The 27,835-nt window shown below is 36.3% G+C and overlaps 2 protein-coding genes and 1 pseudogene across 4 annotated transcripts; all 3 read right to left on the bottom strand.

Annotated features, from left to right (window-relative positions):
* Window positions 1–1,029: 1,029 nt before the first annotated feature.
* On the bottom strand, window positions 1,030–4,744 carry LOC121234736 (annotated as a pseudogene).
* A 1,633-nt stretch (window positions 4,745–6,377) lies between these two features.
* On the bottom strand, window positions 6,378–23,290 carry LOC121234734 (serine/threonine-protein kinase BLUS1-like). Of its 3 annotated transcripts, none has more exons than XM_041130810.1 (21): window positions 22,925–23,290; window positions 20,666–20,920; window positions 20,425–20,549; window positions 20,230–20,274; window positions 19,382–19,463; window positions 19,190–19,258; window positions 18,892–19,062; window positions 18,740–18,805; window positions 17,910–17,978; window positions 17,719–17,787; window positions 17,248–17,606; window positions 16,983–17,119; window positions 16,764–16,858; window positions 16,626–16,661; window positions 16,480–16,539; window positions 15,662–15,763; window positions 15,478–15,529; window positions 15,329–15,384; window positions 7,432–7,496; window positions 7,286–7,337; window positions 6,378–6,951 (listed from the first exon to the last, which is right to left on the bottom strand). In XM_041130810.1, the coding sequence occupies exons 1-21, from the start codon at window positions 23,096–23,098 to the stop codon at window positions 6,883–6,885; spliced, it is 2,208 nt and encodes a 735-aa protein (XP_040986744.1). In that variant the 5' UTR covers window positions 23,099–23,290; the 3' UTR covers window positions 6,378–6,882. The 3 variants fall into 3 exon arrangements, with proteins under 3 accessions (XP_040986744.1, XP_040986745.1, XP_040986746.1); XM_041130811.1 differs by having other exon boundaries at window positions 17,257–17,606; window positions 22,925–23,289; XM_041130812.1 differs by lacking the exons at window positions 16,480–16,539; window positions 16,626–16,661.
* A 2,532-nt stretch (window positions 23,291–25,822) lies between these two features.
* LOC121234738 lies at window positions 25,823–26,747 on the bottom strand. Its single transcript, XM_041130816.1, has one exon. It carries the CDS (start codon window positions 26,745–26,747, stop codon window positions 25,953–25,955), a length of 795 nt encoding a protein of 264 aa, XP_040986750.1. The 3' UTR covers window positions 25,823–25,952.
* Between the last annotated feature and the right edge of the window lie 1,088 nt (window positions 26,748–27,835).

Here is a 27,835-nt window from a genome sequence, read left to right as displayed (position 1 = left end):
AAAACATATTTTAAATATTATTTTTTTCCTCTCATTCTCATTCTCACAATCATTTCCTCTTCTCCCTTATTCAACAACACAACAAATCTTCACCTGCAAATTCATTTTATTATTATAATATATTATATATATTTTTTCATTTTATTATATTTTTTACATTTTTATTATTAATGTCAAATGTATGTAGTGAATGCTAATCGCAAAATATATATAAAAAATTTGATTTTAGAAAAAAATTAATAATTATTTTGTCTCAAATATGCATAAGCCAATTTGAAAGTTTTGCTTGAATGGCAAAATGAATATGCAAAATATATGATTCTGCATATGCATATACATAGAATACTAATGCTCAAGAAAATATGAGGTTCAAATAGTAAAATTACATATTTTTAAGTGGTGTATAGAAATGTAGGATTTATGTCTATAATTTTTCTTCTAAGGCTACGCTTGAATGTTGAGTTGAATTGAGTTGAGTTGATAAAATATTGTTAGAATATTATTTTTTAATATTATTATTATTTTGAGATTTGAAAAAGTTAAATTATTTATTATATTTTATGTTGGGATTTGAAAAAATTATAATGATGAGTTGAGATGAGTTTACTTACCAAACGAAGCTTAAGTATAAAAGAGGCAATATAACTCTTAATAACTTGTTCTGTTTGGATTCAGAGATGATTCTAGATGAGTTGAATAAAATATTATTAGAATATTATTTTTAATATTATTATTATTTTAGAATTTGAAAAAGTTGAATTATTTATTATATTTTGTATGAAAATTTAAAAGAATTGTAATGAAAAGATGAGATTAATTGAAATGAGTTTTCAATCCGGCCCACCGGTTATGTTATGGGCTTGCCCTTGAGATCAATTTATCATTTATTGTTGGCTATTCGATTATTGTGTTAAGGTATTCTGCATTTGATTTTTTGGTCATTCCAAGCTGATGAACACTGGCCTGCGTTGGTTTTTATGTAAGAAAACACAGCTATTTATATATGCTGAAATCGGAAATGGATAAAAGTTATTAACCAAACGCTAAAATCTTCCAAATGCATCCCAAAACAAGCTCTGAGAAACCACTTGGAGTTGGGACTACAAAATTGCTGCCCAAGGCACATAAAATGGAAAGAGTAAAAAATAATAGGTAGATCCCGCAGAAATGCCAAAAATCTCTCAGAATCCGAACTAACAAAATCACTGACTTAGAACACTTTTCTTCAGTTAGAGCTTCAAAGCAGCTTTTGCCATGGCCAGAGCACCCTCATAACTTCGATTCCCACCAATAAACCCACTCATATGGACAAAAACACAGCCAGGAATACCCACCTTCCTCGAGAGTTCATCATCCGTTAGTCCTCGCCATTGAGAAGGAAGAGGCTTTCTGCTCTCAAACCTATCAGGGGACACGGCTACTGCCTGCACTCTCCAAGTTTTGTTCCTGTCATCCTGGAGATTGTGTTGCAATATATACACATTCAGAAGTCTCCTCGGAAAAACATAAAATTTAGGTCGGTAAACTGGAATAAAATGAACTTGCTAAACAAGATGTTCAAAAGATAGTGACATTTATTTGATATCCTTACTGATGGTAGGGAGAGAGTAATCTGAGAAAAACAACAGAAAAGTGCCCCGCTGGGACCGTTGCACTACTCAAAACTAACATCACTTTCAATAGGGTATGCCTGACACGTATTATAGCAACCTTCATTTTAAAGATATTTGTAACCAGGAGACTCAGAAAGTAGTCACGTGCAAAAAAAAGAGGCAGAACACCATTACGCAAACAAATTCCCCAAACTCTCTCTCTCTCTCTCTCTCTCTCTCTCTCTCTCTCTCTCTCTAACTCCAAGCGCTCCAGGCTTTACGTTTAGAAGAAAAAAAATACACTAAAAATTACCATGCTAGAGAAAAACTACTTGCCTCTTTATAAGGACAGAATCTCTGAACTTGATATGGAAAAAAAGGGAAAATATCATTTATCATCATTTTAACCATCATCTTTTCATCATCCCCTAATATGATATCAAATGATTGGTAGATAACTGAAAAGTAACAGATACTTCTCCAATCATTTGATGCTACATAATAAGATGATGAGAGAATGATGAATAGCATTTCTGAAAAAAATGATAGGAAAAATATCATCCTAACAAACCTACCTGTGAACAAAGCCATCTATCTGTCTGCAGGAAACCAAAAAAAGCATAAAAATTTCACAAGATAGGTATAACTACCTGATAGACAACATATTTGATGAGAGGGTCAATCTTCATCTCTTCCTCAAGCTCGAACAAGTGAAGCTTCCACTGCAAGGCAAAAAATCACATTAAAGTCTTCTGAACATGATGATTGATGCATATGTTATTGTTTGACATAATAGAGTAATTTATATTCTTAGCAGCATGCTTTTATTCAAGAAAAATCACTGTAGCACATAAAACCAGATTAGAGATTATGAACATAAAGTATGTAATTGATGTAGTAATGTAGAGACCATTGTTTGCCATAACATGGAAGCTCATATCCTAAGCAACATGCTTTATTTAAGAAAAATTAAGGGCAATCCAAATGTAGTAGCTATTAAACTTCTCTACCCATTACCGGATAAAAAAGACACAGAAAACAACAAATTATATAAATTAACATAAAACAGAGAGGAAAAAAACAGTATGTGGCATATGACAGATCAAACGGATGAAACATGCTGCAGATCGAATAGAATATGGGTATGAAGCAGCTTTAGACTAACAACATTGTGTAGGCAAGGAGAAAGACAAGCATTGCCAACTTACAGGACAGGATCTAGTCAAAACCATAATTTCTCCAGAAGGATCAATATCCTGTCTTGCTAAAAGACACTCCACTACAATTGACCTCGCTGGCAACCATGATTTTGCATGACACCTAACACTCTGAGAGTAGGAGAGGGCTGTCAAATTAAAAGTGTAAACACATCAAAGAAAAAATTCAATAACTATGGCCCATTTTAATCTCTATGCTTTTGCAGGTGTATGGTAAAGTAAATAATTTAACGAATAAAAGAACAAAATTGAAGCTTAACCAGTAACGTTATAAAAACCTCACATCTAAAAACTCATGGCCAGCCAGAGACATAGCTTATTGAAAGGCCTCATTCTCCTTCTCAGGTGATTGATCAGGGTCTATCCAATCCAAATTGAATCTTCCAACTCTTGAAGACAAGTTTGAATTATTCAAGTATCTTGGAGTTTTCTCCGTATCAAACTGATTGATCCCAAATCAATAGCATCGATTGCCTGCAAGAATATATAAAAACTTAATGGACACTTCATTCGCCACCAGTTACGAACAAGAAGAATCTACACATCTGAAGCTGTCTGCACGCAATAAATCTGAAATCAGTCACCTTTCTTTTTGAAGATATTCAACATCGCATTAAATGAACATCTTCATTCAAAATACAGGAAGTAACAAAACTTCGCTGAAAATAATCCTATCCCATAGGTGCACAGCCATCCCAATATATATAAATTAGTACCTCCATGAAGCTCTTGTATACAGCCAAAAATAACCGATGCACATCCGGGTGCCCTTCATCAACTTGAAGTTCCTTGGCTATTATTTCCTTTCCAAAATGCTAGATGCCAACAACGTAAAAGAAATGCAAATTGGATTCTAACAAAAAAAATGGCGAAAAGAAATTAAACCAAATCAGGTCAAATAAAACTAACACAAACCGTGTAGATACTTCCAAACTTCCATCTCCCACATATAAACTACCAATGTGCACTTGAACAGAGGATTACCTTGTAGACAAGACCAGCACTACTGAGCTTGGTAAAAGATCCGTGCCCAAAAACCTCATCAAACCCTTTCTGGTGATGATCATACCGATTTTGAATTGGATCATACACACCCCCAACATCAAGAACGGCATCGAGACCCTCCAGCACCTACAACCCTCAAAACGATTGAAAAAAGAAAAATTAAATTCACATAGAGAAATGAAAAACATCTCCATTCAGATCCCACTAAAACCAAACCTCCGTCAGAGATTATCCTTAAAACCAAAACTTCTAATTCTGCGTTAACCGATTGAACCCAATTATTCCTTGGAAACCTTCGAACTAAAATTCCTCAGTAACAAGATAGAGCATTTTGATTCTGAGCTAAACAATGGTCCACTTATACGTACTGAGTACCCCTTGAGATAACGAAAAATGCGAAAATCATAAGAACAGCAGATTCAAACAAGAGGCTCCTACAAAAATATTCCAGCTTCTCTTTCTATATCGTCTTATTTTTCAACCGTTTTCTCTCTAACCAAGAAAATCCGGACTTGGGCTACGCAGGAGAACCCATTAAACTAATAAAAGTTCATTAGAATCCTAAGAACAACCAATTCAAAAAACAGCCGTATTCTTTCCATTTACTTGTCTATTTCCGTCGTTATCTCTAGGTAACCAAGCAGGAAACCATTTCGGGGAATGAACCTGGATGTCGCGGGTGCGGACGATTTCGGCGTTGCAGAACTTATCGGTGAGGCGAATCATGAAGCAACCGAGGGCCTCGTCGCAGTGGAAGCTCCCGTTGTGAGTGCCGACGCGCTTCAGGGGAGCGTTGGTGGCCATGAGATGACGAGTAAGGTGCCTGTGGATGGTAAAAAGCCCATGGCTAAACCCTCTGGTCAGTGCGAGCATGACTTGGAGTCTTGAACCGTTGATGGCGTCTTCTACAGTTCTACTTTCCCCCTCAACTTCTTCTCTTAAGAAACGTTAAATTGGGAATTATAATGGATGAATAAAAAACATAAAGAATTTAATAAATAAAAAATCGATATTTTCCTTGTAGTTTTGATTTAAATATACAACAATTTTTATTGTTGTGAAGAAAATTACTATTCAACCTATTTTCTCTTGTAACAACAATTACTAATTTTTTATTTTATTCTACTTAAATAGTATTGTTCTTTTCCATCTTAAATTTTATCATATTTACTTTACGAGTTTTGCTACTCATCATCTTACATATCACATATTATTTTTATTTTTATTTCTTTTGATTTTATTCATGCTAAACTCATTGGATTATTCTACATATTATCTCTACGCCACATATCTGTTAAGAGAAAAAAAAAGTATATTTAGTATATAATATAAGGATGATGAGTAAAATATTCTTTCACTTTAATGATATATTTTAAATTCTTTTATAAGTTAACTATTTAAATAAAAAAAAATTAGTTTAATTATAATACATCAATTGATGGTATTGAAGAAGACGAAATCAACTATAAAAGCTATCATTTATTTTATCAAAATCTTTTCAAACAATAAACTCATTTCTACATATTTTTGTTGGACGCTGTCACGCTGCTACGCCATGACAGAAGCCACAGAGATTTTGTATCGAGAGTGTTGAAGTATTTTGTCTTTTTTTTTTTTAATTTTTTTTTTATATTTTAATGTGCCGAGTCAGACCTACGCATAGTAGAATGTTAAGTTGTGTCTATACAGTAGCAAAGGTCGGGCAACCAAGCAAAGAGATCGGAGGAGAAGATGGAAACAGACAAATGCCTGCGGAGCCATTGTAATGTGCCGAGTCAGACCAATTTATGCCCATTTGTAACCGAGTAATGCTCTATACTACTCTCTTATCCTATTTTAATTATATTAATTCGTATGTGGTACATTCATCACTATTAAAGAAGCATGTAATAAATGATCATTTAATAGTGATAAATGTGTCACATCTTACTTAATGGGATAAAAGTGATATGATAGTATGGTGTTTAAAATTTTCCTTCTACATATAACCATGAAATATGTAAACGCCACGTAATCGCTTTAAAAAATAGTAAGATTCACTATTAAAAATTAATTTTTTTCATGTGAATTTTATATTTTATTCATTTTTTTAAAATAATTACGCAGTGATTACACAATTTACAGTTACGAATATATTTTCTCTTTATAAACAAGGCATAAGCTATACACGATGACTGAACGGGCGAGGGCTCTTCCCCTCCTCCAAACTTGTTTATCTGTCACTTTTTGTCTCCACTCTTTTGAGACTACATCAATGCTCTCTTTTATCAAAATTTATCCATCTATCCTTATCTAACTATGCCGGATTGAAGATTAGAATCCATCGACTATGCCTCAAAATAGTCATACCTAGTTTGCATCTTCTTGCGAGATTCACATGCAATAGATGTTTCAAAACAATCCAACCAATGAATCTCCAACATTCGCCTCCAACGAGAATAATTACGGGACCAAACTAATTATTTAGTACCATTTTTCTCTTACCTTAAGCAATGTAATTTATTTGGCCGTAATACACATATTTGTGTGTGTGTGTAACGAAGTCAAAATTCCCAGGAGACCCAAAAAAAAAGTAAAAATATATTTATCGCCAAATTTACAAGCTCATAAGTCATATTTTACACAATAAAAAAATTTATTATTACAATTGAGCATTATAACCACAAAAACTGTCAATTATAAATTAACACCCATAACTATAAGGGCACAAATGAAAAAGAAAAAGAATCAGCTGCCAATTTCGCAAGCTACAATTAACATGGCATTGCGTGAGGAGCTCATTTATCTTTGTATGAGAGCAACTGACTGAACGACTTGAGCTGTTGCTCATCATCTTTGGTGGCTGAGATCTCTAAAGAAACTTATTAAACACAGTGGTGAAAGTGATCCAGACACATGCATTGCCACACTTCGGCTCATATCTATCGCTGTCGACAGCCAGAACAGTCCCGTTTTGGCACTGATAAAGAATTTGTAGGAAAACACTTTCTGCATATGATGTGCATCTCAGATATCTTGCCTGGATGTACATGATTATTTTACCTTACACTGACCACAATATCTGAGTTTCAGGCATCCCCTTCCCTCTTGTCCCCATTTTCTTCCTGACGGGACGCAGCATTTAGCTGCCATTGCAACTGTTGAGCAATAAAATCATCAACGTAAGCTTAAAATTACTTTGATAATTTATTCCTACATACACAACAACAATCTCACCCTCTTTGTATTTATCAATGGGTAAAATAACAAAAATAAGATGTGGCACATGGAGCAAGGCTGAGAGGAACATATCTACGGTTTATGTTAATCTAATGGTAATCCTATGTCAACAGCCAAATCACTTCAACTAAAACCAACCAGTTTTCAGAGTTGTCATGTTTAAACAACTCCTTGTTAGGCCCAGCCCTAAGACACGGAGACAGGTAACTCGAAACAGAAAGGACTAAATATAAACACCCTTGAGCTACTCACTTGGGTATATTTCAACTTTTCAGCTGTCAGCTCATCATTCAAATTGATCATCCTGCCGGGGGGAGGAGAGAGAATAAGAGAAACAACCATGCACAAAAGGAAAACAAAGAAAGAAAAACGCATCAGAAGTACACATGATGACCAACCTAGCTTGAAGCTCTGAGATCTTGATAAGTAGTAAACGCTCCCTCTCAGAAGCAGCTAGTTCAATCTGTCGAACAGATACAGAGAAAAATGACAAGAATACCCAGCAAACCATTAATCACGACAGGCAAGTCAAACTGTTTTCAGGTGACAAGCAAAGAAAAAAAAGTAGTTATTCATAAAACACAGGATTTTTCTCTAGAATTGATAAGTTAGGAAACAAGGTTCCATAAAGGTGCTCTCATGGGCCTTGTCCCCACCTCTGCCTTCACATTGATAAATTTTGGCACCTAATACCATGCATACCACGTCATCAAATCTATTATCTTAAAGTGATTGAATAGGCTATATAATTTTTTTCTTTTTTTTTATAAGTAAATGATTGTATTAATAGAATAGGCATTAGCCCAAAGTACATAAGATGGTATACAAGAGGAAAAAACCTATCTAGGATGAAGAAGAGGAAACAAGAAATTCAGTCAGGTCTAAACCATTAAAATCTATAGCTATGGCCCATATGAATAACATTCTAATAAAAAAAGATTTAAGATCCTCAAAAGATCTCTCCTTGTCTTCGAACATCCTGTCATTTCGCTTCTGCCATAAGCACCATAGAATACAAATAGGAACCATCTTCCACAGCTTTGATTTCTAGAATACCTCCTAGATTTGTCCAACAAGCCAAGAGCGCCTCCATTGTGGCGGGCATAACCCAAGCTAACTCTAACCTGTTGAACACCTCAACCCATAGCACCCTAGCTGTCAAGTTCGTGAGAATGGCCGAAATTGAATGGCCTTGAGTTCTGTATATTATATATATAGACTTTACAAGAATGCTATACATGGAAAGCAAATAAGTTCCTGCATGATTCTAGCCATATACATGTAAACTATAATCAGTCAAATAATGTATGCTAACTGTACAGAATAATGAATGGAGAAATAAGGAAACAATTGTGGGCTAAAATAAGGAAAGAAGTGTGGACAGCAAAGCTGTCTGTTGACAGCCCCCCTCAAATTGATGCAAGTTGATCAACAAGCATCAATTTGCTACTTAGGAAGCAATGTCGATGATGAGTGAGAGCCTTGGGTGAAGATATCAGCAATTTGTAGTTCAGTGGAAATATGTGGAAGAGTGATAACACGAGCTTCAAAGGCTTCACGAATAGAGTGACAGTCCACTTCAATATGCTTTGTGCGCTCATGATAGACAGGATTGGCCGTGATCTGAATAGCACTTGTATTATCGGCATGTAGAGGTGTAGGATCGGTTTCAGCAACATCTCTCAGCAAGCAAACCTCGAAGCCAAATTATTTCAGAACAAGCAAGAGACATCGCCCGGTACTCAGATTCCGTAGATGACTTAGAGACTCTGTCTTGCTTCTTACTCTTCCAGGAGATCAATGCATCACCTAAGAACACACACCAACCAGTGATGGAGCAACGGGTATCTGCACAACCAGCCCAATCAGTATCATTATAAGCAGCAAGGCGAGTAGAATTGCTTGCAGGGAAGAATAAGCCATGGGCAGAAGTGTCGTGAACATAGCGTATGATCCTACAGACAGTAGCCAAATGAAGATGACGTGGAGTTTGAAGAAACTGGCTGACTTGCTGTATAGCAAAATAAATGTCCAGTCTAGTAATGGTGAGATAAACAAGGCTACCCACCAACTTTCAGTATAAACTGGGATCAGCAAGTAAGTCACCCTCCTCTTTGCAAAGCTTTACATTTAATTCCATGGGAGTATCAACAGAAGTAGCCTCTTGTAGGCCAGTTGTAGCCACCAAGTCACTAGCATACTTATGTTGATTGAGGGAAATACCAGAAGAAGGACTACGATGGACCTCAAGACCAAGAAAATATGTGAGAGACCCAAGATCTTTTATATGAAAGGACTATGAGAGATGAGTCTTGAGCTGGCCAAGTAAAGCAGAATCAGAACCAATGATCACAATATCATTAAACCAAAAGAATAACAATACCCATGTCTGATTTCCGAAGAAACAAGGAAGTGTCATACTTGCTCTGCTTGAAAATTGTAATAAAGTGGTGCGGAATTTATCAAACCAAGCCCTCGAAGCCTGTTTGAGACCATAAAGAGAACGACGAAGCTTACACACATGTGAAATCGGAGAGGGAAACAATCCCGGGGGTGGCTTCATATAAATACACTCTTTAAGATCCCCCGAAGAAAAGCATTTTTGACATCCATCTGATGTAGTGGCCAATCACTGGAAGCAGCAAGAGCTAAAATCGTACAAACAGTAGTCATTTTAGCCACAAGAGCAGATGTCTCTTCATAATTGACGCCATATTCCTGATTATTCCCAAGTGCAACAAGTCGAGCTTTGTATCCATCAGATCGGACCTTGACTGAGTAAACCCATTTGCAACCCAAAGGAACAATAGTGGGAGGACATGGCTCAATGTCCCAAGTGTAATTGACCTCTAGAGCGGCAATTTCTTCCTGCATAGCTTGTCGCCAACAATCATGCTTGGCAGTGTGTGAGTAGCATGTGGGAATATCAAAATTGGACAATGCAGTAGTGAGAGCTGAAATAGAATTGCCAGAACTGGAAGAGGGAAATCCATACCTATCCGGGGGTACAGACACTTGAGGAGAGAGACGTACCAAAGGCGCTGGAAGTGCTGCAACTGACTGAATCTGGAGCGTGGTAGGATCAGATATTGGGTGAGCCACTGGAAGAGACTGTGGGCGGGAGCGTCTCGTATACACAATACATGGTTTAAAGCGAAATCTGACTGGATGAAGATCCGAGAACTGTTGCTCAAAGGAGGGAAGAACCACAGTAGAAGAAGAGGGCACTGAGGACACAGGAAAGAAATGTTGATCTTCAAAGAAAATAACATTCCTAGAAATGCGTGTACGATGTAATGTAGGATCGTAGCAAACAAATCCCTTTTGACACATTATATCCCAAGAAAGCACATAAGACAGATTGAGCAGATAATTTATGTCGCTTATGAGGAGGTAAATGAACAAAACATACACAACCAAAGATAAGGAGGTTATCATAACTAGGTTGCTTAGCAAATAGGCGGAAATAAGGAGACTCCATATTTAGGACTTGAGAAGGTAAACGATTAATCAAGTGAGTAGCAGTTTTCAGAGCCTCTACCCAAAACATGGATGGAACAGAAGATTCTAACAAGAGAGTACGTACCACATCTAGGAGATGACGATTTTTTCGTTCGGCTACTCCATTTTGTTGAGGAGTAGAGGGACATGAACGTTGATGAATAATACCCTTAGAAGCCAAGAATGCCTGAAACTTAGTAGACAAATATTCACCACCAGAATCTGTGCGTAATGTCTTAATAGAAGCAGAAAATTGATTGTCAACATACACTGAAAACTCAGTGAAAGTACGAAAGACCTCAGATTTGGAGCGAAGAAAGTAGACCCAAGTAAAGCTACTATGATCATCAATGAAAGTCACATAGTATTTAAATTTCTCATGTGAATTAACTGGGGAAGGTCGCCAAACATCACTATGGATAAGATCAAAGCAATGCGATGCTCTACTAGCATGCAAAGGGAAGGGAAGGGTTTTGCTTTTACCAAGTTTGCAAGAAGCACACTCAAGAGATAAAGAAGAACGATCTTTATTACCAAGTAAACCAGAGTTCAATACATGAGATAATATCCGAGTATTGGGATGGCCTAAATGGCCATGCCACACCATACTAAGATCTGAAACATTATTACAAGCAAAAGACTTAATAGAAGAAACTGAAGAAAAAGCTGGAACAAGCAAAAATAGTGGAAACAAGCGCCCCACTTTAGGTCCTTTCGCGATCGGCTCCCCCGTTACCTGGTCCTGCACAACACAATCATCACCAGAAAATTAACAGCACAATTGTTATCAACTAATTGACCAACTGAAATAAGATTCGTGGAAAGCTGAGGAGCAAGAAACACATTAGTGAACTTAGAAGAGACATCTCTGACAACTGCGATTGGCAAAGAATTGCCATTTGCAGTCTAAATAGCAGATTGACCAGCGTAGGGCCGAACATGACATAGAGCAGTGGGAGTATTCGTCATATGATTAGAGGCACCCGAGTCCATGTACCAAAGTTTAGTAGAAGTGTTACCTTGGAACCCCATTGCTGATAAAGCTGAAATCAGCATCTGTTGCACCATGTCGGGTGTGCAGTAATTCGTAGCAGGAGGTGCAGGAACTGAGGAATCATCGGAAGGAGAGCCAAGAGCTGCAGGGGTACAATAACAGAAGTCTGAAATACCTTGGCCTGACGATTCTAGGGGCGGATGCGACATTCTTTGATAATGTGACCCTTCTTGCAATAAGAGCAGTATTTCTTAGGACAATTGGCAGCAATATGTCCATATTCCTTGCAACAGAAGCACTGCAAGTTTTTAGAATTCATAGGTGGTCCTCGTCTTTGGGCAGCATAAGCCACAGTGGTCGATCCTGAACTACCATGGGAATGCTCCATAGTAGCTTGAGTATTAAGACGTTCTTCTTCGCGAAGTAACTCGCCAAAACACACATCGAGAGGGAACAGGAGAGCGATTCAGCAGGGAGGAACGAACAAATTCAAATTCAGGACGTAGTTTCATAAGAAACTGATCACGACGACTGGTCTCGTGAAGTTTCTGAATAATGGAAAGAGCGGCATCAAAAACATACGTAGTAACCAGATCAGCATATTCATTCCAAAGTGTCAGAAAACCTGAATAGTAATCTTGGATGGAAAGAGTGTCATGTTGAAATGTGGCAATCACATGCTCTAACTGAAAACGACGAGCAGCATTATCTTGATGATAAACCCTCTTTAAGTAAGTCCACATGGATTGTGCGGTGCGATGAAGCCGCAAGTTGGTGACAATATGTGGCTCGACCGAGCAAAGAAGCCAAGACATAATCCTAGCATCAAGCACAGCCCATGAAGGAGAAGAGACTAGATCCTTGGATTTATCAGGATTAGGTGCACAATCTGTGCCATCAATATGGCCCCAAAGATCTTTTCCCTTGAGGAAAAGTTCAAATTAAAAAGCCCAAGTAGAGTAATTTTTGCTCGTAAACTTGACGCACACGGGTGCAGAATCCATGGTAAATAAATGAAAGCCGAGACAAAAGCCAAAAAATAACTAAAAGGCCAAAATAACCAAACAAGAACCAAAGCCGAGAAGCAAATAGCACCCAATATTAATGGTTCCGAGAAGCAAGAGCACCAAAAAAAAATTGTAAGCAACAAACAAACGTGAGACCGAAGAACCAAAACCTGCAAGATGCGTCGCACAACACCTGCTAACAGCCACATAGGACTATTCCAAGAGCCACTCAGCCACAGAGATGCCGAAAAAGACCAGGAAAGACTACACCGACGGCCACCGTGTCTATAGACAACCAATAGAGACCACCGAAACAGAAACGAGAGACCACCGAAAGAGTTGCACAGAAAAAAAACGACCCAGAGAATAGACTTGCACCGAAAGACAGAGAAGATGACGTCGGAGACACCCAAAAACAACACAGAGACCACCGAAACAGAGAAGGTTCACGTCGGAACTAGCACAGAAGCCACTGAGAAGAAGAAGTGCACGTTGAAACTGCACAGAGACACCAAAGCCGAGATAAGAGAAAAAAAATTCAAAAGATGCTTGAGTTTTTAGTCGACGGCTCTTGAAACCATGTCAAGTTCGTGAGAATGGCCGAAATTGAATGGCCTTGAGTTCTGTATATTATATATATAGACTTTACAAGAATGCTATACATGGAAAGCAAATAAGTTCCCGCATGATTCTAGCCCTATACATATAAACTATAATCTGTCAAATAATGTATGCTAACTGTACAGAATAATGAATGGAGAAATAAGGAAACAATTGTGGGCTAAAATAAGGAAAGAAGTGTGGACAGCAAAGCTGTCCGTTGACACTAGCAACGTCACAATGCAGTAAAAGATGATCCACAATTTCACCACTCTTTTTGCACATGCAGCACCAATCTATTATGATCACCCCACGTCTTCTCAGATTATCCATCGTCAAGATCTTTCCCAGTAAAATTGTCCATGCAAAGAAAGTTGCTTTGGGAGGCGCCTTATTCCGCCAGATCCTCTTCCATGGAAACTGAGTGTTCTGCACCTGCGTGAGAGACTTATAGAATGATTGAATTGAGAATGTGCCTTTACCAGCCGGTACCCACCACAACTTCTCATTTCCTTAGATGCTCGGTTTCACGGAATATAAAAGTCGGAAGAACTCCTCAAAGCTACCAACTTCCCAGTCTTGAGCCGCCCTACTAAGACGATGTTCCACTGTACTTAATCTCTAGCTATCACCATAAAATCAGCCACTGAAGCTTCTTTCTCACATGCAATCCTAAATATTAAGGGGAATAAATCTTTTAGTGTATTATTTCCACACCATATGTTGCTCCAGAATTTTATTCTAAAACCATCTCCCAACACAAGTCTAGTGTGACGAAAAAACACCTCCCATCCTCGACTAATATGCTTCCAAGTCCCCATTCCGTGAGGCCCATTTACCTCTACTACACCAAACCCCCCCCCCCCCCCCCCCAACTTCCATATTTATAATCAATTATCGACTTCCATAGAGCTTCCGGTTCCATGTTATATCGCCACAACCATTTCCAAAGTAATGCCCCGTTGAAAATCTTTAGGTTTCGAATACCCCGCCCTCCCACGAGAAGTGGGGAACATACCTTATTCCATTTTACAAGATGAAATTTAAAGTCATCCCCCATGCCACCCCAAAGGAATTCCCTATAAAGTTTCTCAATCCAAGTCGCTACACTTACTGGAATTGGGAATAGAGTTAAAAAATACGTTGGTAGATTAGAGCGAGTACTTTTTATTAAAGTGATCCTACCCCATTTCGACAAGTACAGTCTCTTCCAACCAGCCAATCTACGTTCGATCTTCTCGATCACTGTATTCCATATTGTTGCAGTCCTTAAGGCAACCTCCAACGGTAAGCCTAGGTAACTCATAGGTAGGGCAGCCACCTTACATCCTAGAGTGTTAGCCAGTTGTCTGATATTACGAACATTACCAACTGGCACCAATTCTGATTTTTCAAGGTTCACTTTCAACCCCCCGCTTCAAAGCAAAGTAAGAGTGCCCTCAGTGCCCGCAATTGGTTTTGTTCTGCCTCACATAACAAATTATTTCTTAAAGCTTTTTTCCAATTATTCCCGTAAGAAATAATTATTTCTTATTACTTCTTACGGGCTAAATAACTGGAAAAAACAAAATCCAGATCTGATTACATGCTCTACATTTGATGGAATCATGTCTGCCAACACACGATGAAATAATAGAAAGTGCCAGCTTTGATCCACTTACTTGCTTTCATCTCAATTTCAACCTTGGCCAAGGGATCCTCATGCAATAATTTTGGTTAGTTTGATTTTCATGCTAAATTGCTTGGAGAGAACTCATGGAAGCTCTTCATTAGGAAAACTCCCATTGCTCTCAATAACATTAATCGATTACATAAATATATTTACAATAATCAACATCTCTTATCTGAACATATTTAAAAAATCAATTATCAGGGATCTTCAATTTGGTGAAGTTAGTCTGAGAACCTACACGTTTATTTTTCCTGTGTCCAAAACTAAAAAGTGAACCCTACACATTTTTTACAAGTAAAAGGAATTTCCTTAAAAATTGTAGAAGGCGCAATTGAAGTACAACGTGTGAAATCTAATCAAATAGCCTGTACCAATAATTTTTAAGTCTACAAACTTCCAAAGCTATTAAAAGCTAAGAGCTTATTACGGTCATGATAACCACATTCTCTGCAAATTCCAATGATCCTTTTATAAAATGAAAATGATTTCAGGAAAGTCTCCGACTAGACAGGAAAACTCACAATTACATTATTCTCTGAACCGCGAGGCAGTGGGGGCAATTTTCCATTTTGAGAAGCTGATAAAAAAAAAATTGGAGTTCCTCACAAACTTGTTTGATACCTCGTTTTCCAATATAAGCACATTCAACTGTATGAAGTATCATACTCACCATCTGCTACCTCAGGTGGTTGCAAACTATTCAACAAGTTCATAATAAGCTCCTGGTATACAAGTAAAATTTTTTTATGAAAAATTTGTTGATAAGAGATTTTAAGTTCATCAAGGAAAATAAAATTTTCATTGTCAAAATCAAACCAAAAATCGTAAACTCATTCTAAGATTGCTTTTTTCACCTGTTGAATTGCAGTCTGCTGAAATAGATTCTGAAGGTGCGGCATGAGAAGTGATGCAGGTAAATTGCCGTTGCTAAAGTCATTTGGGGACTGATTAACAGGCTGAGAACACAGAATATCACAATGTACTAATTTAAAGAGGAAACAAACACTATCAAACTGACATAATATGGGGTTTAATCTTCCAAAATGTTTGCTGCTTGGAAGCTAGAATTAATTTGGCAACATAATTTGCTATACAAAAATTGATTTTTTTTACCTATAAAAAAATGTGATGTATAGAACGTGAACATTTCAAATGACAAAATCATACTTATGTGGCCCCGTGTGTGTGTAAATATATGGAAATAATAATTCAGTAACTAAACCATGCGAGAAATCTGAAAAACTGCTTAGAACAAAAAAAAAATCTGAAAACCATTAATGAAATGGAGAAAAGTTCAAAAAATTCCAAAATATTCGTCACTCTTTATCAGAAGTAAAAAACGAATTTGATGATTTTTTTTTAAGACGAGAAATATATATATATATACATATATATATATATATATATATGTATATAGATGAGGGTAGTTTAAGACAATTTTTTAGCACATACTTCACTTTTGGCAAGTGGATTGTTTTGGGACTCTCCAAAGGAAAATAAGTCATAAATTAGGACAGAGAAACGCGGCCATCAAACATTGTCTTCTTTTGAGAATCTACCATATTCATAGAGATTTTAAGAGGCTGTACCAACAAGATCATGGTGGTGATAAACAAAATAACTGTTTAATAAAAACTTGAACTATGTTGGAGCAGTAGGTCAATATACAAACCATCTGTTTGGATTCAAAAATCCATTCACCAACACTAGCCGACTTTCTAAGTGGAGATCCCTAAAACCAACGAACAGAACACCAAGTAAGTAAAAAAGCAAATTAGTTAGTTGAACAAAATTTTTAAATCAAAATTGGCCACCTACCTGAGAGGACCGACGTGGAGTACTTAATGGAATATCCTAGCACACACATTCAAGTTAGCGACACTCATGAGAGAGAGAAGGGGGGGGGGGGGGGGGGTAAAGGGGAGAGACGCAAAATGTCATCATTATAAACCTTACCTTTACAAGATCTAAATTCTCTGATGTTACTGAAAATCGTCCTTTAATTTGCACCAGATTAGCCTTTGACTTGTCATCTAAAGATTCTCTAAACCCTATTAAGAGAAAAACAATTAGTGCCATTTAATCTTTAAGCCTGTATTATATCAATATTAATAGCAATAGCAACATTGATGACAACAATAAAGATCTTTAGTGCACATTGAATAACTTAATTACCTCCAGTAGGCTTTATTGGAGCTGATAAACTGTTTGCCGAAGCTCGGTTTGGAAGCATCAAAGGACCACTAAAGTTTGGTGCCCGCCGTACTTCACGGTAAGCTTTCTCAGTACATTGTTGAATTTCATTCTCATTCCTAGTAATTAATTGACCATGAGCCACTTATCCACAGAAAAAGAAAAGAAAACATCCAAAATGACTAAAGCATACAGCAAACAAAGAAACAGAGGTTAATTTGTCTTCATGGAATACATCGCACTGGACCTTACAAACCTTTCAGAGCTTTGTCCCCTCTCTGATAATGAATGACCAAGCACAGCACCAGGCATGAGTGGGCCACTCTGAGTATGACGAATTTTCAACATTTGAGCTTTAGTCTTGGCCTGTAACATTTCCTTTTCTGTCATAGAGGACGATGCCTCAGGGCTTGAAACATCTTTCTTCCAACCAACTTTCTCTTGGCATCCAGATTCCAGTAAATCACTTTCCAGATTCTTTCCCTTTCTATTCAAGCAGTCAACCTGTGGTAATTCTTCACCACTAGTTTGTTCCCCGCACTCAGGTTGCACTAATTTGTTGTTTAAATTCAATTTCGCCAAACTGGATTGGCAATCAGGTGAATACTGCCAGTGAAAGACGAGAAACCAAAAGTTCACTAGGATCCAAACTTTCAAAAGAACTCACCCAAATTCAAAATCAGAATGATATGCACTATATGATTTTAAAAACTAATACCTTCTCACCGACCAAAGACTTTACGCCTTCATCTTCTTCGCTCATCTCTGGCATATCATCATCTTGCACCTAATAAAAAAATTACTTAAGGTAGCTGGCAAATATATCTAACAAACAACGACCACCGGGAAGATACCATATCAATATTCAATATCATGATAATTGATAAATACTAAAAACCTGTTTCTTACCAGTGATGCTTGCACTTTTAAATCCTCAATATCAAAGTTCCAAGCACTAACTCCTCGTTGGTACTCACTCTGGTGGGTTAAACAAGAAATAACAACTAAAGATAAGAAATAATCAAAGGACACATGCATAAATTAGAAAGTTCAGATATCTCCGACAGCTGAATGTAAGATCTTAGAAACTTGTCTATATTGAAAAGTAACATTTTCCCAACTTATTTATATTAATTCTAGTTAGAGGGAATAACTCATGACATAATAGAGATTAAGTCTCTGGTATATGAATGACAAACTCCACCAAGAAAGAAAAAGAAAAAAGATACCTATATTGTTGATTATATCATTATTAGCAGCTGGCAGAAATTGTAACAAAACAGATCTAAGCAGGATGAAAGAGCAAATTCACAATAAGAGAACGAGGTTCTAACATACATCAACCACAGCAAATCTCTCCTTTGAAAACCCTACCCTCTAATACAGGCGTTATTCTTTGTTAAATTATTGTTACTCCTTTAAAAAATAAAATAAAATTCTATCACTTACCAGGAACATAATGTTTTCTGTGGACTAGGGGTCTCACAAATCAAGGAAAGAAAGGGTGCTTTCTTCATATGTAACGGCTTCTCATTGATTGAGAATTTAGGATGGAAGGGATGGTCTGGGAAACTCCAGATTAAGGAACAAGATTGTAATTTCAGATTAACAATAATAAGGCAGCATGAATATTCTTCAAAATGGGAGGCACTTGTCACTGATAATTACTGGATCATGTTCATTGATGTTTCACAAATGGACATATTATGAAAGAAAACTAACTAAAGTATTCTTATGACCTGTGATATTGCCTCTTGTTCAGCTGAAGGCATTTTCTTTAGAGCTAGTTGTGCTGCATCTTTAAGCTGCCAAATTTGAAGACATCCATCAGATAAGCGTACCAGAGAATGTCAAAGCGTGAAAGCTGCATCACAGCAGTATAGTGGCTAACCTGGAGTGCTTTTACACGACTCCAGAGGGGTGGCAGGTCAGCAAATAATTTCTTCACAGAAAGTTCTGGAGGCTTCACATTCTTGAAGAAGGAGTGTTTCAATAATTTATCTGCCGTCGGTCTCTTTGTCTGATCTTTCACCAGACACATTGCAACCATTTCTTTAAACGACTGATCACAACTGGAAATCCTCCAATTAGAATATCATTCTATAATAGGAAGAGATTTAAAGATAGCAACTACCTAAGTGCAAAGCACATATTTATTTTTCTACTTTAGCCAGAAAGAACATCAGTACCTTAGAGAACCGTTTATCACGATCATAATCAAGTCCCGGAGGGGCATTCTGTATGGTCATCAGGAGAACCTATCAGAACAAGAATAGGTCAGTTGTATTTGAGGTGTTTTACGAAAGCACTTCCAAGGAAGCCTTCTCAAGCTCATGCCTGATCTGTGTATAATGTCTTATTGAACTGTTAAAATGCATTACCTTCATTGGAGGATATTTTGAAAATGGTGCATGACCATGAGCCAACTCAAGTGCCGTTATCCCAAATGACCAAATATCAGCCCTGTACAAGAGTGATAAAACAAACAACCAAGTGTTAAAGACATTTTCTAATTTCACTTTATGCAAAGAAGACACTTGGACAGCTATCATAAGAAGGTGATCTGCTTCTGTTCAATAAAAGTAGGCGCAGAAGAAGAAATGTAGTTTAAAGAACTATCTATTACTGGGGTTACACATAATGGAAGCCTGCCTCATGTCCCATGCCAAACACAAATCCTATTCTTGGCCAAGTGCAAATGACCTAGAAAAGGGCATGCCCAAACTACCATAGCAGCTTTTAAACATATAAGTAGGTAGTGTCAAATATATTAAATAATGACAATCATTTTTTTATCGGTAAACAAGATTTTATTGATCATAAGAATAGGCATGATCATATATTCCATAATTGACAATCATTAAGTGCTATAATAAAAAACAGTTTGCTCCCTCCTTTTAAGATTCAATTGTCAAGACGTGCCATGTCACCTATTTTTCATCTACCTTAAAAGCCAGAATTGGATGAGCATACTATTTTTCAAGTGCTGGTAATTGGAGGGCATAGGGTATACATGTCAGTTTTGGTAGTTTGGGGTACAAAGTGTAAAACTACTAGTAATTGGACGGTGCAAAGTATATTTCCTCATGCTATAAGTTCCAGTGCTCAAATCGAGTTCAATTTGGCGCTGTAATCAACAGTAGTGACACCATAAATGTACAAACTCCAACCCCAACCCCTCAAAGTCCCTCAATGTTTCTATGAAGTTACAAGATGGAATGAAACTCACTTGGAGTTATATCCACTTCCTGGCTGCAATACCTCTGGTGCCATCCTAGAAAGAAAAGATAAGTCGAAATATAAAACAAATGGATAGTGAAAATTAGCATAAGATACAATCATAAACCAAGAAATATTAAAAATATCAATTACCTATCAATAAGATATTAAAAAAACGAGTAAGCCTATTGACACAATGTCTTACCAGCATGGAGTCCCTACAAAAGTATTTCGCGAACGCCGTCTATCACCGGTATCAAACATGCAAGCTGAAACACCAAAGTCAGCAAGCTTTACCACCCCATTGTCATCAAGTAATATGTTTCCAGCCTGTAAACACAAATATCAAAATAAACTCCCTTGAAACCCTCCCGGCATATCTTTAAAACAAAAGAACAAAAACAAACTATATGATGAGATAATGTTGAAGTTCCAGATTCACGGACCTTCACATCCCTATGAATATGTCCTTGTCGATGTAGGTACTCCAAAGCCTTCAAAGTTTCCTTCAGTATAGAACCAATGGCAGCTTCTTCAAACCCATCTGGATAAGCTATCTTCATGAGGTGCAAACAAGAACCTTCTGCCATGAATGGCATGACCACCCAAAGGTTCTGTTCAACAACAAATGAACAATATGCTCTAACAACATTTTGATGGTCTATCAAACTCATCGTTTGAGCCTCCCTACGTATATCATCCTGCAAAACAATAAAATCGATAGCAAGTAAAACACCATTTAGAAGAACAAGTAATTGACCGAAAAAGGAACCAAATAGACAAACAATTTAAAGTTACACAAAAAGGCAACCAAATAAAATTATAAACGTCAGAGAGAACAATAAGACAGGGAATGAATAAATGGACTATTAGAAATGAATAAAGGCAACAAATGCATTTATATTTGTACTGCTGGAGATTATTAGAAATGAATAAATGGAATGTTTGCAATTGTTTTAAGAGTTCTTACACAGCCCCTGAACAACCAAAAGCTTCTCCCCCTACCCTGACATTTAGAGGTTGTTTCATGTAACATTTTTTTTTTAAAAAAAAATGACCACCCAGTTCAACAAATTCTAGGTCCAAGAATTTTTTACACGACCTACGACCTGACACAAAAATAACAGTAAGGGTTGAGGAATTTAATCCATTAATTAAATCAATTGGGTTATATTGACTCATATATGATCTAACTCAATTTGACACGACCCAAACCCATTCTATGACATCAAGAACTAACAATTTTTGTCATTATCCACGGCTCGACATGAAATTAGCAGATTAGGTTTGGGATTTGGCCCCTTTAATTAAATGGGTAGGGTTAGGGTTGACTCATGCAAGCTGAATCCAACTTGACATGAGCCAAACTTGACACGGCAACATGAATTGCCAGCCCTAGGAAATTCACTCTAGACGAGTCGTTGCATCAAGGTGAAACCTCATAAAAGCCCTTACTTTCCCTAGCATGTAGCCACCAAATATCTCATCAAAACACATTTTGAAACACAACCAGGCACTGTCAAGAATTTGCTACAGGCACAATTTTCAATTTTCTGAAATATTCATCCAACCTATCTAGACCTTTATTAATTTTCTCCTGGACAGCCAAACACAACACAGGCGCCCATATGAAAATGGACCCATAAAATCACCTTGTTAATAGAGCTAAGAGATGTCTTTTGGTCTCAAGACCATTGGAAAACTCTCAGCAATTTCCAGAAATAGAACTAAACCTTGGGGACCCATACTCAAACTACAAGGCAAAAAAGTAACCCAAATCCTACAATACAATCTTCCCAAAATTCATTCCACCACTAAACTACGTAGACAGATCTCTAACAATGTTCACAGATCCAATTTCTTTCTATAAAAGTATCCAATCTCAACATCCAAAAAAATCACATCAGGCATGCATTGATGAAGTTCTTAAAAGCACACATAAGTGGAAAATTAAAAGTAGATATTACTTTTGAGGGCTCAGTGGGTGAGCATGATACAAAAGCGACAAGCCAAGTATCCTACTACTATCATTTCGAGAACAATTTTAAATGCACTTTCGTCCTTGATAACATCATAACACAAAAAAGATGTGCTATTTTTCTACCCAAAACCCAAAAAAAAAAAAAAAAAAAAAAAAGCCTTGAAAATATTAGCAATCCGTAGGTTTTCCTGCCAAACCGAATAATCTTTTCTATTTTATAGTGTAATCTTCCTTTTACACTCCGTGCACACATCATGGATCGTGCACGCACCAGGATACAATCAAGATTCAAGAGAAAAACAAAAAGAGAAAAAAAAACGAATAACTCGACTCAAGGGCCAAAAGAACAGCTTCTAGGCTGAAAACAAGATTATTAGCTTACTCAATACCCCCGCCTAATTAAACCAACCCAGGGTCTGAGGCATAAATACTCTAAAAAAAATTGCTCTCGATGAATTCTAAGCAGACGAACAGTAAATTCAAATGAGCCATTTCAATAAAGAGTAATAATATTTCCTCAAACCTCAATCGCTCGCTATTTTCATCTAAAAAAAATCCACGTCACCTCCAAGCTTCAACTTCACAAATAAAACCAAATCGCAGTAACTAAGCAAGATCTCATATAAAACCAAATTCACTGGAAACTAATGAAACCAAACGGTAAAGAAATATTCCAAAAGGGAAAAACCGAGCAAACTATGAGAAAGTGAACGAAGAAGTTAACCAGATTGCTATTGCAGCGATCGAGATCCAAGCACTTGACAGCCACGACTTCATTGAGAGGAAGATAGATTGCTCTGTAGACCGTGGCGGTCGCACCGTACCCTACCTCTTCCAGAAGCTTGTAGTCACCGGGATTCGTCGAGTATGTCCTCTGATTACCTCCCGTCTTCCCCATGTCCCTAAAATACAGCTCGTGAACCCGCCTAAACAGATCGAAAGCCGCTCTCCACAGCTATCTGGATTCAGTAATTCAGTATTCACGGAGTGTGTTGGAATATCGAGTCGTTGACCGCCATGAAAAGGTATATACTATAAAGATGGACAGAGATTGGACTGCTGCTTCGGATGGGAGAGAGTGAGGCAGCAAGCGCGAGAGAGGTGTGGTTGCTGACGTGTCGGAGTCTAGCTGGGTGTTTTGGATGTTGACACGTGGGTACATCGTCATAATGGACGACTGGGATCTCGTTTTCCGAGCACACTCGAAGAATTGCTACCACTATTTTAGATAAATGGATCAACCATATTACGTCATTACTAGATAAAAATTTTTTCAAATTATTCACTATTTACTATTACATACCTCACATTTTTTAAAAAATATTCTCATATCCTATTAAAAAAAACTTATAGATATGTAGTATGAAAGTAAATAGTAACTCATATATAAAATTCCTCTTACTAGATAGAGTGTGATATTTGGAAATATTTTTTGTTGATAAATGATATTTGGAGCATGGGATGCAAGTGTTGCAAATTTGTTTTTAAAAAAAATGAATAAATACGATATTTGCATGAAAAAAAAATTTGATTTTTAATAATGAATCCTACTTTTTTTTAATAAGATTGCACGACGTTTGTACACTCTACGATAATATCTAGCATTACTCTTCTTTGTCTCATCTCATTCTATCTCATCTCACTTTACCTTATTTTCTTCTTAAATATCACTCAAATATAAATACTTTCAAACTAATCATTACAATTTTTCTAATTTTTAAAACAAAAAATAAAAAGTAATTCAAACTTTTTCAAATCCTAAAACAAAAATTATATTAAAAAATTATATTTTATTTAACTTTTAACTTTCATCTCGTTTTATCTCATATGTGTAACCAAATGAGGCATAACTCAACTCATCTAATCATTACAAATTTTTCAAACTCTCATCTAAAAGATAATAAATAATTCAATTTTTTCAAATCTTAAAATAAAAATAATATTAAAAACTAATATTCTAATAATATTTTATTCAACTTTTAACTTCTATCTCATCTCTACTCACTATCCAAGCATAACTCATAACTATTTTATTACTATTCATAAACCATCTTATTATTATTTTTAAAATTTTCATCTCATCTTAGTTTCCAGACCTATTTGCACTCTGCATAGGATTCATGGAATGGAAGTGCTAGATATATCTTAGAAAAAAATATATTTGATTCATAAAAAGAATTATAAATAAAATAATATATTTTCATTTTAAATATTTTCATTCACAGTTATTAATATGAAGATCAGTATTTAACTTATAAATAATTATTTTACATAGTGACATAAAATGATGTCGTACATCTCACTTTACCTAGTACTACTTCTCATATTAAAGGTTATGACTTGATAAACTTCAATTTATTTTTACAATTAATACATGATGGCTACGTTAATAATATTACATAAATGCTACGCAGGTGATGTTGTAAGTAGTATTACTTTAATATTAGAGTGAGAATCATTTTGTTTTTTTGTTTTTTTAGCATCGGGTATTCGAGAACATCATTCTAACTAATTTCGGGCTGCACGAACTCATTATAAGGTATTTCTTGCAATTGTAAAAATCTATCGTTCTAATAATCTCTAGAGATTATTTACGGTTAAGAGGATTAAAACCTTAGATGTGAGAAAACATATCCTCAAGTCCAAGACTTTTACTACTTCAATCAATTCCTAAAAATTTAGAGTGAGATTGTTCTCTTGTAACAAAAAAGATATATTGATAGGAAACCATCTAAATCATTTAACTACATAGATGGGATAAAGTATGAATTTTTTAATTAAAATACATGCTTAGGTTATTAATCGACTAGGCCTTGTTTGGATTAAAAAATATTATCCATTCATCTTAACTCATTTTATCAAATTATTAAATTATTAAAATTTTTCCAAATTTTGAAACAAAATATAATAAACAATTCAACTTTTTTAAATTTCAAAATAAAAATAATAAAAATAAATTATATTATAACAATATTTATTTAATTTTCATCTTATCTTATATTAATTCAACTCAATTCACTATTTATGACTGTGTTTGGAATATGAAAACAGCTGAGATATTTTGAGTTAAGTTTAAATTTAAGCCTAACCTAATATTCAAACACACAACTCCTAAATTACTAAACATCACTCAATTCAAAATATTTTTATAAACGACATCACAATTTTTTTTTAACTTTTTATAAAAAGAATGATACAATAACAACCTATCTACCATTCATTTAGAACTTATTAATAAAAAAAAATACTTTTTTATCATTTAAATACATCAAATCAAAATCAAAATTAAAATATACATTTAAAAATATATTATTTTATTATAAGATTATAGGCAAATAGTAAAATAATAGATGTTTTATAATTACTTTTATATAAATATATATAAATTCATCTTAATATATAAATTTATCTAAATTCATTTTAGATAGATTTGATAAAACTTATTCTTTCATCTTACTTCATTATTATTTATAAAAAATTTATCTAATATCAGCTCAACATCTAGCAACCTTGCGAGGAGCCCGAAAGGTTGACCTAAGGTAAAGGCTCGCTGTTGACCCAAGGCAAAGGCTCGAACGGATCGGACCAAGCCTAAAGTACCAGATTCCGAGGATGATTCGAGTTAGAACCGAATTGAAAAAATCTTACCCATCCGATCAGAATGGCAAGCGGACTAAAAACAAGAAAGAGAAAGAATTGATCAAAACCAAAAATTCATAGTAAAGCTTTTCAAAATTGGGTAAACGAAAGCCTCATAATATTTTCCTGTTTCTCAATCTCCTCGCTGAAGCTTTAGAAACCAAGAAGCCAACCCCCAAACACATGGCCCATATCCCCACATCAACGGCCCATCTCACTCCTTCCATTTCCATCTCCATCCCCGCCACCTTACTATCTTCTTCGTCCCACTTCTCCCCTACTTCTCCACCGTCCCATCCACTGATCTCCTCTTCCCCACAAGAACACCAGCACCCGTCCGATTCATGAGTGGTATCCTCCTCCTCCTCTCTCTCTTCCGGAATCTCCTCCAACCATCCACAACCCCTTCTTTTATTCTTCCTCCTCCTCACCACCATCTCCACCCTCTCACTCATCATCACGTGACCCTCCACCTCCACGCAAACTTCCGCCTCCGAAACCTCAACCTCGCCGACCTCCACTGCGCACTTACACTCCAGTTTCCACTCGTCGTCCCCGTCTTTTCTAAAAATCCCCTTCAATACTTTCTCCTCCCTCAGGTACACCTCGAACCGCACCCCTTCGCTGGCCCGAACCCGCTCTCTGCTCCCGAACACTGCCTCCCCCTCCTTCGTCTTCGCTGTCACGACCCGGTGCAGAGTAACAAACGCTGGTGAGCCCGGTCTAATACTTGCCCCGTCGACATCGAGCGCGTTCTCGTTGATTCGTGGTAGGTAGAGGAGAGTGACCGATTCCGGAAACGGTATCCGGGCATTCAGACCGGAAAACTGGACGAAGAATGCTCTGATTCTCAGGCGGCAATCTCGACCGTAAGATAGGTATCGGTGATAGTCCGTCGACCTACACATCTTCTGGATGAACAAGAAAGATACGGAACGGCTTATATATATATATATATAGAGAGAGAGAGAGAGAGAGAGAGAGAAGAGGGGGGGGGGCAGCCAGGTTGGGTATTATCAATCAATTTCTCTGCATGGTGGCTATGGCCAGCTGGGCCGTCGGTTTTGATTTCGTCGTCGGAAATAGAGGCGGAGGAGCACACGGTTTTTGGCCCTTTTATGCCATCGTGGACGGACAATACGCCAAAGAAAGTGATTTTTTTTTTAAAGATTTGTCGACACTTTCTGTGGCGGGGGGGAGTACGTGGATTTGAGACTTTGACGATATCTGAGGGCCGGGATTGAGTTTTGCTATTCATATTATATACCTCATTTATTTTTAATATTTTTAATTTATTTTTAATATTTTTTAGTTTTTGTTGAAGAGTTTTTTTAGTTTTATTATTTTAAGCTAATTGAATTTTTCTATTCATCATTCATACACTATATATTTGATAAGAGAAAAAAATTAAAAATTAAAAAATTGTGTGATATGTAGTATAAGAATAATGAATAAAATTTTTCTTAAGAACAAATATTATGGATGCAGTAGGAATCACTACTTGAAATAACTTCTTTCAAATTCATTTTTATAAATTATCATCATCATTTAATTATATGAAGATTTCAAGATTGTTGATTGTGTTCAGCAGCGAGGGATCGGAAATTCTCAACATCTTTTTAAGAGCATTTTTTTTTTTTTTTAAGATCTTTTTAAGAGCATTAGATGAATTATTAGAAAATAATAACAAATTAAATAATATAAATATAAATAAATAAGTATATATTGTAAAAATCATTATATATATATATATATGCACACAGATTGAGAATTATTCTAGGATTGATAGAGAATACATAGCGTGTGGTTGCTGGGGAGGTACATGAATTGAGCTGGTTTACTATTTTCTTTTGTACACGAATGGGGGTTGATTTTTGTCTATTTGCTCTTTATTTTTAAAGGCAACTGTCGTCGATAGTATGATACTTCATTACTTTTGCATATTTTGCAACTCCCATGAGATGGCACACGGGCATGCGATGTACCTGTTTTCAGT

The sequence above is a fragment of the Juglans microcarpa x Juglans regia genome, chromosome 6D, assembly GCF_004785595.1.
Source record: "Juglans microcarpa x Juglans regia isolate MS1-56 chromosome 6D, Jm3101_v1.0, whole genome shotgun sequence".
Taxonomy (NCBI): domain Eukaryota; kingdom Viridiplantae; phylum Streptophyta; class Magnoliopsida; order Fagales; family Juglandaceae; genus Juglans; species Juglans microcarpa x Juglans regia.
The sequence above is the reverse complement of the archived record's forward strand: the minus strand, read 5'-3'. Positions and strand labels throughout refer to the sequence as shown.